General features: G+C 40.6%; 1 protein-coding gene across 1 annotated transcript in view; it reads left to right on the forward strand.

The window, feature by feature from the left end:
• LOC117471155 (syntaxin-binding protein 5-like) overlaps positions 1 to 12,221 on the forward strand; it is a gene marked incomplete at its 3' end in the record, with an annotated part of 17,975 nt that extends 5,754 nt beyond the window's left edge. The window contains 3 exon segments of the mRNA XM_034115951.1: positions 3,477 to 3,558; positions 11,737 to 11,837; positions 12,087 to 12,221. Coding sequence (XP_033971842.1) covers positions 3,477 to 3,558; positions 11,737 to 11,837; positions 12,087 to 12,221 — 318 coding nt within the window.
• Between the last annotated feature and the right edge of the window lie 479 nt (positions 12,222 to 12,700).

Here is a 12,700-nt window from a genome sequence, read left to right on the forward strand (position 1 = left end):
ACCACAGCTTCCACAGATGATATTTTTTTATGGATTTATGGTCAAAGCACTTCAGATTTTCATTGCTATCTGGATGTTAAGAGCATTCCATGGAATATAACAAGTGTTTCTGAAGTGAATTACCAACCCACCTTTAAAAGTCTGCTCTAAATGCCCAATATTTAAATGTTTACATAGGTCAAATGAATTAAAAACGGCAACACAGTGGAAACCGCAATATGGACAATATTTGTTCAAATGTGTCAGTCAATAATTGCAGTTAGAGTTTTATAAATCGTGCAGCAGTTTTTAAAATATAGTAATAAGCTTGTTCTTCATGCTTCACCAAGTTCTATGGAAACACTACAGGTTGTTTTTTCTGTATTTCCTGCCGACACACACAGAGCAAACAAACCAGTGAAAACACACGACAAAATAAGATGTTCTTCTCACAGCCAGGATCTCTTGTTACCTGCAGAGGAACAGTGACTCACCTGAAGCTTTATATTCTTCATATGATAATAACGGATTTCAGTAAATATTTTAAACGTGCAGCAGGAAGTGCGGTCGTGACGCTCCACTTGTTCACCACACTGATTAGATCCTTTCCTGATAGCCTAGAAAGACGCTCCATTAACCCACTTCACATCAGAATCAGATCACACACCTACACACTAGGGCTGTGCATCTTCACTGGTCTCACGATTCGATTCGATTACGATTATCCTGTCAACGATTCGATTCAATTCGATATCACGATGCATCACGATTCATACCAATGCGTTGCATCCTCAATTTTCTATATTACTGCACATGGCTTATTTTTCATCAATGCATACATGCAGTAAATACATATGAACTCTCTTTTTATTATTTAGAAAGTGCTTCAGAAATCAATAACATAAATGTCTTGACATTCATTTATAAACCAAAATAAATTAATTGTATAGGTCCTCCCTATATCTGTGTGTGAAGTTGTTCCATCCTCAAAAACAAAAAACTAATGCTTCTGCAGTCTAGCTGCAGCTTCTAGGTCTTCTGTTAAAAAAAGGACACTGAAAGTCCTGAATGTGGCATCACACACAGGACTTGAGTCTGAACACAGCAGACAACAGGAGTATTTACAACAGCATATACAAACTAAATAGTGCATGTGGGTGCACACTTACATTCTCTGTCTTACTGTTACATAAATCCCATGAATGTATGAGATTAAGTTAGCCTCATTATATCTCAATCAGTGATTAAGTGAATAATAAAGTTGTAAAGGTCACTATCAGCCTGTCACTCATTATTTTCAGGGAGGGGGCGGGGTTTGGAGGAACGGAGAGGAGACGGTGATCGCGGAAGCTTTCCTCCTGCCTTCACAAACTTTACACACGTATATAATAATATCGTCTGAAAATTGCTAGAGGACATTCATACTCTGCAATCCAAGACTTAATTAAATCCACCAAAAACCTGACATGATTGTAACGCGATTATCTTTGAAAAACATAAATCCTTGTGTCTCTGAGCCGCAGAGACACGGAGTGATTCAGAGCGGGTCCTTCTGCTGTTGGTTCTGGACTGGTGTTCTTGTGTTGGTGGATAAAGCAGGCTGCTCCGTGTTTGGTGCCGCTGTGCCGCTGTCACGTCTGTTCCCTGATCTCTGCGTCACCGACCGATTTGATATTAAAGTGACAGAAAAAAAACATTATAGTAAAGCCGCGGCCGGAAAATCAGGAAGCAACGTTACTACGCTATAATCGATTATCTTCCGTCACTGCATCGAGACCGAATCGTCCACGTCCGCATCGCAATGCATCGTAGAAACGATTATTTTCAACACCCCTACTACACACACACCTACACACACACCTGCTGTGTGTGCAGATGCTGCCTTCCAACAGTAAAACACCACATCCCTGCAGCTCTTTATTTTCAGTCCAAAACCCACATTTATTCACTTTAATAGCAATTAAATAAACACACACAAGCATTCGTTAAAAAGCTGTTAGTGATTTTTCCTCATGTCAGCAGTATGACTTCCTCCAGAGTTACATATTAACATCAGACTGAGATTCCTGCAGCTCTGCAGACAGGATATTTTAATATGTGACACGCACGCAAGCACACACACACACACAGCAGAGAGGTCACTGTGTGTGTGTGTGTGTGTGTGTGTGTGTGTGTGTGTGTGTGTGTGTGTGTGTGTGTGTGTGTGTGTGTGTGGTGTGTGTGTGTGTGTGTGTGTGTGTGTGGTGTGTGTGTGTGTGTGTGTGTGTGTGTGTGTTGTGTGTGTGTGTGTGTGTGTGTGTGTGTGTGTGTGTGTGTGTGTGTGTGTGTGTGTGTGTGTGTGTGTGTGTGTGTTGGTGTGTGTGTGTGTGTGTGTGTGTGTGTGTGTGTGTGGTGTGTGTGTGTGTGTGTGTGTGTGTGTGTGTGTGTGTGTGTGTGTGTGTGTGTGTTGTGTGTGTGTGTGTGTGTGTGTGTGTGTGTGTGTGTGTGTGTGTGTTGTGTGTGTGTGTGTGTGTGTGTGTGTGTGTGTGTGTGTGTGTGTGTGTGTGTGTGTGTGTGTGTGTGTGTGTGTGTGTGTGTGTGTGTGCTCCTCATTCCTCGGCTTTCTGTGCAGATAGTTGGAGTTTTTCTGTGGGATGCATTACAGTCCCTCTTTGTCTGTCACATGCAATCAGAGAGTCCTCCTTTTAGTGCATACACAATCACCATTTATAACACAATGTGCTTTCGACATCGCCGTGTCCTAAACAGCTCATATGAATGGTTACCATGAACATTTTAGCATTTCAAAGAGACTGAAGCACTCTTTTGTGCACCAGTCAATCCTAAATATACCTACATTTCCTGATTGAATGTACGTTAAAGGCTGTTGGACATAATGTACATTTTTCCCTCAACTGTTGTCCCGGTTGTTATTGAATGCACTGTTCAATGTTTATAGATGAATGCAATGATAGTTTTTTGTACAACATGTTAGAAAACGGTTAAAAAAGGTCCATCCCATTTCCTTTTTCAACGTCTCTAAATGTCTTGTTACGTCAATCCAAAGCCCAAAGATATATTCGTTTTAATACGACATAAATCAAAGAGATCAAGAACGACTCAAGCTGTCAACCAATTATCAAAGTAGTCGATCAATCTGCTAATTGATGCAGCTCTGGTTTAATTTGAGGCTCGACGGTTGTTTTTCATTCAGCTGCAGGTTGACCTGATCTGAAGGTGAGAGTTAATCATCATCCTGCTGACGCACCAGAATAAATACGTCTGCTCCCACTGCTTGTATTTATAACCCCAGTTTGATATGTATCAGGACTCTTCAGGGATGCAAATGATACGTGGGAACGCCAGCTGACCTTTAGAATCAAAAACAAAGCGTTTAGGGAAAGTGTCTGTATAAAAAAAAACCTCAAAATGAATGTAGAAAATGATCCTGAAACCTGAGTTAATCTTCATTATGTGTGACTGGTGTCTGCTCCAGTTTTCCTTGACTCTCGTCCCAGTTTTGGCCGTGCAGGCGTGGAGTGTTACTGTCAGCATGAGAGCGGCGCGGCGGTGATTCAGCTGCAGTTCCTGATCAACGAGGTTTGTGTTTCCTGTTCCTGCTTGTTTGGTTTTCCTGAATGTTTTCACACGCCTTCACTTCAGGTCTGTGCACTGACACCTGAAACTGTTTATTCTGCAACCGCTTACTTTGCAACTGGTGCAAAAGTTAGTCACACAATAAGTATCTCAGTGGCAGTACATTTTAAAAAAAGTACAATTTGTAACAAAAAGTAAAATTTGGATGAAAAAAATAAAACGTTTAACAAAAAGTAAAATTTGTGTAAAAAAGTAAAATGTGTTTATACTGCAACTGCTTACTTTGCAACTGCTTACTTTGCAACTGCTTACTTTGCAACTGCTTACTTTGCAACTGGTGCAAAAGTTAGTCTCACACATTTAGGCTCCGTTTACACGGAGACGAAACGCAGAACGAACCGAATTCCATATCAAAAAAGTCTTCCGTCCGCACGGTATCGGCTCAAGAAACGTGTCCGTCCACACGAGACCCCTCGACCCGCTGGAGGCGCTGTAGTACATATGCCGGGCCTGTAAGTGGCGCTGTACTCCCGCCACAAAATACACCAAAAGCAGCGAAGAAGACCCCCGAGCATGGTTGCCATGGTTGCCCTTCTGGTTATTCTCCGCGGTGGATTTAGCAACATGTAGTTCTCCAGGTCCACTTGTTGCTGATGGTTGTGGTGGAGGAGCTGTAGATGTTGCACTAACATCTGTAGCATGGTCAGTAGCTACTGACGGTAGCTACTGACCATGCTACAGCAGTGAGCACCAGAGGTGGGGAGAGGAGGGGCTATGGCTTCATCGTTATCAGGAAATGATCGTATACACTGAGCCGTTTGTCCCCCCAGAGCGTTTCATCCGCAGATCTACCCACCTTGGGACCCGTTATCGTTTGAGGGCTTTGTTTCCGCGGTTCCGTTACGGCCTCGTGTGAACGAACCGTCCATACGATAGAGAACTGTAGCAGATACAACCAGTTTCGTCTCTGTGTAAACGGAGCCTTAGTATCTTAGCTAACAGGCTCTACATTTAATCAAAATTGCTCCTAATAATTTACAAAAAGTAGAGAAAGAAATTAGAAATTGAAAAAGAAAATTTGACTGAAAGTAAATTTTGTAACAAAAAGAATAACATTTGAAACAAAAAATAGAATTTGTAACAAATTAAAATGTATGACAAAAAATGTAATGTGGATATGAAATAAACATTTTCAAAAAAAGTTAAATTTGTATAAATAAGTACATTTTGTAACAAAAAGGTAACATTTGTGTAAAAATAAATAAATTGTATTAACCTGTTACGCACGGCCCCCCCGGTACCGGGCGGATAAACGCGTCATTTGCAGGAAACAACGTCTAAGGCAGTGGTTCTCAACTGGTCAGGCCTCGGGACCCACTTTTTACTTGGTCAATACATCGCGACCCAACATTTTGAAGCACTCAAATCTATTCAACAAAAAATCGTGCTGTAATATATATATATACGCTTTTGAGCATACAATATTAATAAAATAAATTGAAGTACAGTGCATATATCCCTTATATCCCTTCACAGAACTAAAGTATGCTTTTAAAAAAGGTTTAATGAGATGATGGAATCAAAGCTGAACTATATAAAAAGGCACACATGCTGAAACCCAACCCCAGCAGGGGGGTCTGGGGGGATTCTCCCCCAGAAGATTTTTAGAAATACTAACAAACTACGCATTCTGGTACACTCTGAGAAGAAAATCGGGCCTTCAAAATAAAAGTTTGACTTTTCCCCCCCCCAAAAAAAAAAAAGAAGAAAAATCCAATTTTTTTTTTCCAACTTTTTTTTCTTCACTCACACATCCGCGACCCACTCGAAACGGGTCCGCGACCCACTTTTGGGTCGCGACCCACCAGTTGAGAACCACTGGTCTAAGGGATCTTAATATTTAATAAAACTATGAATGTTTTATATCCATGTAACGGGAAGAAACTCAGCTAACTGATCTTTTTAATTTTTGTTTCCAAAAAAACCCCACAATGCTAGCACTCAGCCTCTGAATTAGCCACGGGCGAAAAAATGTAACCTAAAACGGCACTTAAACTCACTCATAACTCCCTTATTACTTATCCTAGATGCACAGCCAACCACTCGTTTTTGGTGTCCTGGAGACACAGAATCTAACGGTGCCCACCTCAACACTCAGTGATAAACATTTGCGACGCTATAAACGAAAGCGTACATCATAACATGTGGAGCTAGGTAGCTAGAAACGCTAACATGGCTTACCTTGGTCAAAACTGGTCTTCAATGGCATTAAAACGATAAAAAAACGATGCTGCAGTTAATCCATAGGTTAATCCAATGTGTCTGTGTCCTCTTTGAAATGATTTCTGATAATCCATAAGCAATAAAACTGCTTTTTCGTTTCCAAATGCCAGAGCTAGAGATCGCTTCACTCTGCTGCACATTTACATGCGCGCAGCCCCCACCTTTTCTCTTCACAACGTGTGTGTGTGGGGGCCTCCCCTTCGATTCTATTGGCTCTAACGGTCAGAAAGAGGTGTCAACCATCAAAATCGAGCAAGGGGGGCCAGAGATATGGAAAAAAAAACATTTTCACCCAAATCACCTCAGAGGTGGGGTGGTTTTGGCTAAACCTCTCTAAAAAGGTCAAATGTCACTTGTTTTGCATCAATATTGATACAGGGTACTTATTATATGTTCAGGGTGCGTACGGGTGCTGGAAATCCTTGAAAATGCTTGAAATTGTACGAGGTGGTTTCAAGGTTTGAAAAGTGCTTGAATTTTGGGAATGGTGCTTGAATTTGGGACAAAGTGCTTGAAATTGTAAATGCTTTACTTCGCTTTTTAGATTAAAAGAAAATAAAGAAGTCGGAGCGCGCTTAATTGCTTCGCTTTTACATAAAACAGCTCCGCTCCGGCCTTCCCGGCAAGTGTTTTTGTTACGTGTGTGACCTGGGCATTCTGATGAGAGTGATAGATGACAGTATGCAGGGATGCAAACTTGTCACCTTTCGGCGAAATTCGCCGTTTTGAATCCAAAATAGGTCGTTTGTGTGATTCATGTAGATCTGCAATAAAAATACTTTTGGGACCCGGAGTAATCTGCGGCCGCGAGCTGTTATGTGCCATCATGACACGCATGGTGTTCTTTTTTTATATATTATAATGAAGCGCGAGCTGTGTGCTCGAGTCTTCCTGCCTGTCGGCTCTGCTCATGGATGTATAATAAGGCTCTGCTGCTCCGGATGAGGGTCTAGCTTCAGCAGCTACATTACCTACGGTGCGTTCGTTAATATTAACTGTGCGGTAGAACTGTGGCACAGACTGGACCGCTGGTTAGAACGGGGTGTTCAGAGCAGAGCTCCCTGTCGGAGCGGCAGAGCGTGATGTGCACTGAAAAGTGTTTCTGTCGCAATATTATTTAATGAATCGTTGAGCTAGCTAACATAACACATACATTGTCACTATCTGCTAACGTTAGCTTTAGCCTTCGTTTTCAAATAGTTTCTTTCATAGCCTATAAACGGAGGTGGTATAAGTATCTTGTACTTGAGTAAAAGTAGAAGCACTCAGATCTTGTACTTGAGTAAAAGTTGAAGTACTCAGGTCTTCTACTTGAGTAAAAGTAGAAGTACTCAGATCTTGTACTTGAGTAAAAGTAGAAGTACTCAGATCTTGTACTTGAGTAAAAGTTGAAGTACTCAGATCTTGTACTTGAGTAAAAGTAGAAGTACTCAGATCTTGTACTTGAGTAAAAGTTGAAGTACTCAGATCTTGGACTTGAGTACAAGTAGAAGTACTCAGATCTTGTTCTTGAGTAAAAGTTGAAGTACTCAGGTCTTGTACTTGAGTACAAGTAGAAGTACTCAGATCTTGTTCTTGAGTAAAAGTAGAAGTACCAGAGTGTAGGAATACTCTGTTACAGTAAAAGTCCTGCATTCAAAATGTTCCTCAAGTGAAAGTAGAAAAGTATTCTCATCAAAATATAGTGAAAGTAGCGACAGTAAAAGTAGTCATTGTGCAGATTGGTCCATTTCAGAATAATATATATGATATGTTTTATAATGATTGATCATGAAAGTGTTCTCAAAGCTGGTAAAGGTGCAGCTAGTTTGAATGACTTTGTATACTGCAGGGTAGCTTGTGGATTTACTCCAGGTGGAACTAAAGTCTGATTTAACACTTGATTATATTTCACATCATTCATCCACATCTGTGAAGTAACTAAAGGTATTAAATACATGTAGTGGAGGAAAAGTACACCATTTACCTCTGAACTGTAGAGGAGAAGAAGAACAAAGTAGCAAAACATTGAAATACTTAAATAAAGTACAAGTATCTCAAAATTGTACCCAAGTATAGTACTTGAGTTTATGAACTTAGTTACTTTACACCACTGGCTATAAAGATAGAAAGACAGCCTTGCACAGAGGCATGAAAATACATTTTCAAAATGCTCAACAGTCCTGCCAAAATTATAAACTGACTGCTACACAATTAAAATAAATGCTTAAATATATTTCTATTAGATGTGACTCTTTGGCGTTTCTGTTATTAACACTGCTGCTTTAGTTGTTCTGACTGCTAACATCCTGTTATTCCTCATTTTAAAGCCGATATTCCGTGGGGTCGGGGGGCTCGGATCCTTGTCACCTTTTTCATACCTGATGAGTTTGCATCCCTGAGTATGCCAGGAGGTTGCCGTTTCAACGAGCGTTGGCTAGCAGAAGACAAATACAAGCCATGGCTAAGACGAGGGTCAAGCGAAGCCCAAGAGTAGCCTCCTGCAAAGTGTGCAACAATAACGATGCGAGAGTCTGCGCTGACGAGCGACACACCACACGAAAGGTACGCCGTAGAGGCATTTTAGATTAGGCTATCGTTGCATGTAAAATACATGACACTTTTCTCTGTGCGCGGCAAAACAAGCTCGCCAAAATGGCTTCACTAGTCTGGCAGTATTTTAAGTGTCCGAAAATGACAATAAAATAGCGGTATGCAACGTGTGTGAAGCAGAAATCCTGCAGCTCCACCCGCTGTGACGGACCGGTGAGCGGAGCAGAACACACATTAAGAGTTAGACCTAACACACTTAGCTATTTGATCTACCTCTGGAACAAGCTAAACTAGTTATAAATATATGTATTCTTCACTGTCGGGTCACTCATTACTGGATCAGTGAGCTGCAGGAGATACTGACGGGCTGTCAGGAGGGAGAGAGACGGGGAGAGAGGAAAAGAGAGCGCTTCCGCTAATTTCTCCCGTGTTATTATCCAAAGTTAATGTAAACTTGAATAATGTACTTCATTTGAATGTAATAATTATGTTGGTTGGTTTGTGGAAGCGCCAGTGAATGAGCCCCATTAACTGAGTTTTAAACATCACTTTAAATGGAAGATCCCCATAGGCCCCGCCCACTCGATCGGATCGGCGATCGGTATCGGCCGATACTGATTCCGGCGTTCGGCCCCAAAATTGGCGATCGGAGCATCCCTCATAATTGTATATGATATGTTTTATAATGATTGATCATGAAAGTGTTCTCAAAGCTGGTAAAGGTGCAGCTAGTTTGAATGACTTTGTATACTGCAGGGTAGCTTGTGAATTTACTCCAGGTGGAACTAAAGTCTGATTTAACACTTGGTTATATTTCACATCATTCATCCACATCTGTAAAGTAACTAAAGGTCTTAAATACATGTAGTCGAGTAAAAGTACACCATGTACCTCTGACTTGTGTTTACTGCCAACCTAAAAGTACCTCAAAAATAGTAATCAATAATGTATTGAAAAGTTATTTGGCTGATTGTTTTATATTGGCTCAGCCAGGTTATATGGGATGCCTAGTCTACGTACAGATGGGTCACACATTTTGAAATATTAAACTTAGTTTTCTTCTCTAACATTTTTAATTGTTCATCCTCATGTAGAATGCTATTACGAAACACACATTTGGTTGTTTATAGCATAAAGAACATCTGATTTAATGTGAGGTAGGGAAATAATCATTTGAGTTTAAGTATGTGTATATAAATATGTAATTTACAACAGCTGTAAGATGCTTGAAAAGCTTGAAAATGCACCTTGAAAATGCTTGTAAAGTGCTTGAATTTGACTTTGGAAAAGGTGTAAGAACCCTGTATGTTGTATTTTGGATTCCTAAAGCTTTTAGTCTACTAACCCATCATCCAAGGGTAGTTTTCACTATCTGTAAAAAATAATTTTTGGACGGACACTATAATTTACAGTTTTTTACTATGTAAAATCTGAATTTTCTTTAAAATAAAAAACATCTATATTGATTCTGACACTTCTACATCCAACTCACAGATGTAACCTTGCTTTGATAAAAGAAATTATTCATATAACCCTTTTAGAAGTTAAGTTGTAGTCATTTGTTTTGGGCATGTCATTTTCGAGCCTGAAACATGAAAAACAGGCTAGGTGCTTAACAGGTTAAAAAGTAACATTTCTGACAAAAAGAAAAATGTGAATCACCTGTCTGTGCGTTCCAGTGAACACACACTGAAGAACCAGTGGCACCAGTTAGTGACCCACTATCAAGTGTGTTCTTGGGTTGCGGTCGAATAGTCCAAAAATCAGCTCCTAAGTTCCAACCCTATCGTCTACCCCTTGACCTCTGAGTGAAACGTCACGGGGTTAAGGGATAGTGGATAGGAGAATTCAAAAGGACTTAGGAGAAGAGACTGCGGTACTTTAGAGCAGGGGTGTCAAACTCAATTTCATCACGGGCCACATCAGCATTATGGTTGCACTCAAAGGGCCGGTTGTAACTTTAAGACTATATCATTAATTAATATAACTTCATAATTAACTACGTCTGAAAGCAGAAGTCTAGAGCAAATAATTGCAAGTCTCTTCAGTAAGAATGTCACAATATGATTTTAAAAGAAAAGCCACATTCTGGAAAAACATTGATTGTGACATTTTGAAAAAAAAATCTATTTATGAGAAAAAGGCTAATTCTAAGAAAAAAGGCATATTTGGACAAAAAAAGTCAAATTCTGAGAAAAAGTCAAATTTGAGATGCATTGTGGGACATGTCGTTTATGGGCAACGTGCTTCTGTAAAGTAGCATGTAACCGTATAATAAACATATTATATTCTTTGTAAGCTCTTGTGGGGCCACATAAAATGAAGTCGCGGGCCGGATTTGGCCCCCGGGCCTTGAGTTTGACACCCCTGCTTTAGAGAATCGACTGCACTTCCACTATCCGACGTGTTTATGATGCGCCAGCGGAGGTCATAAATGTGCGCCTGCTGCTGTGGGGAAACTATGGAAACTACAGTTTTCTATACAGCGGACTACAACATGGATGTTTAATAAGAACGAGGGACTACTGTAAACTCATCTAGAGACTCTGCACCGTGCTCTGATGCTGTTGTTTTATGCTTTATGAACGGGGACAACAGAGAAACATATTCTTCATGACCAAAGTTGGAATTGAAATAAAAAAGGAAATTGAAACTTATGCTCGTCACCCTCTCCCTCCGGTCCACATTAATACAAATGATCCCAATACGTATGATTGTATGAAAAGATCTTAAAATCAATACAAATGTATTTATTATAAACGTTAGTCCTTAACATCTATCACTGTGTATATCACCATTCAAACATCTTTTAAAAGTTGAACAAACCCCACACAGCTCAGTAAAGACTGTGAAATGTTGACTTTATTTGATCATTTCAGTAAAAACTAACGTTCATATTTCTCTTTTTGATTATAATACTGATGAACGTTCACAACAAAGCACTTTGGCAACTTACCACATACGTTTTAAAATGCTTAATAAGCACCGTAACTTTCATGATATCATTTCTCGTTCATAATCGGTTGTTTCCGTGAACGGCCGACTGTTGTGTGACGGCAAATGCTGCGGCCGCAAGGCATTGTGGGGCAGCATTTTCTCCTCTCCTTTCGGTTAGGGAGGTCCAGTGGTTCCTAAGCTAAAGGAGGTTATAAAGGAAGTTTGAAACCTCCTTTCCTTTCATCTAGAGAATTCGAACGGCTCTTATCATGGCTGCCACTGAGGGACTTCCGGGTCATTTCACTCCGTTAGGAAGGTTCCTAAGCAAAACGGACTATTCGACTTCAGCCTCGAACTAAAACAGCCCTTCCCCTATTAAAGCCACATACCCTCTAACCTCCCCTGTGTTTCTCCCCCTCCTCACCACAGGGGGCGCTGGTGAGTGCGTTGGCTGACGACAGCATCCACCTCTGGAACCTGAGGCAGAAGATCCCTGCTGTGCTGCACTCTCTCAAATTCAGCAGGGAGAGGTAGCATCACTTAGAGATAAGAGATAACTCAGAGATAATTCAGAGATATTTCAGAGGTTATTCTGAGATTATTCAGAGATAATTCGGGTATATTTTGGAGATATTTAGGAGTTAATTCAGAGATATTTTAGAGATGATTCTGGGATATTTCGGATATATTTTTAGATATATTTCGGGTGTAATTCAGAGTTAATTCCGAGATAATTCGGAGATAATTCGGAGATACTGACGCTGTGTTTCCTCCTGCAGAATCACTTACTGCCACCTGCCCTTCCAGAGCAAATGGCTGTACATCGGCACCGAAAAAGGCAACATCCACATCGTCAACGTGGAGTCCTTCACCCTCTCAGGATACGTCATCATGTGGAACAAAGCCATCGAACTGTGAGTCCTCTTATTCTCACATGCAGCATTTAGAAAACATTCAGCAACTTGAGGAAACATGCGCAGCGATTACTAAAAGAAACCAAACGCTGCAAGAAGCTCACTTCATAATCCCAGGGTCTCGGTCCCAGCTGTGTGCAAAATCAATTATATGATTAGAAACATAATAAAGAAATCTTGAAGAAATATAAATATACAAAAAATGTGCAGTATATCTACAATTTAAAGTGGAAAAGCTGTCCAGTAGCATAAAGCATGATGTAGTTCCTGTCATTAGCCGTTAGCTGCTGTTTCTGTTTCATTATCTCTGACCTCTGACCTCTGACCTCCGTTATGAATCTGAAATGACTTCATCGAGTCAGTGAGCAGAAAACTCTCCATTAGCATAATTTCCTCTGAGAGATTGAACTTTCTCTGAGACTTCTGGAGGTGTTCGAGCCTGGTTCCAGAGAGGAAAGCCCCCCCCCCCCCCCCCACAC

The sequence above is a fragment of the Trematomus bernacchii genome, unplaced genomic scaffold, assembly GCF_902827165.1.
Source record: "Trematomus bernacchii unplaced genomic scaffold, fTreBer1.1, whole genome shotgun sequence".
Lineage (NCBI taxonomy): Eukaryota > Metazoa > Chordata > Actinopteri > Perciformes > Nototheniidae > Trematomus > Trematomus bernacchii.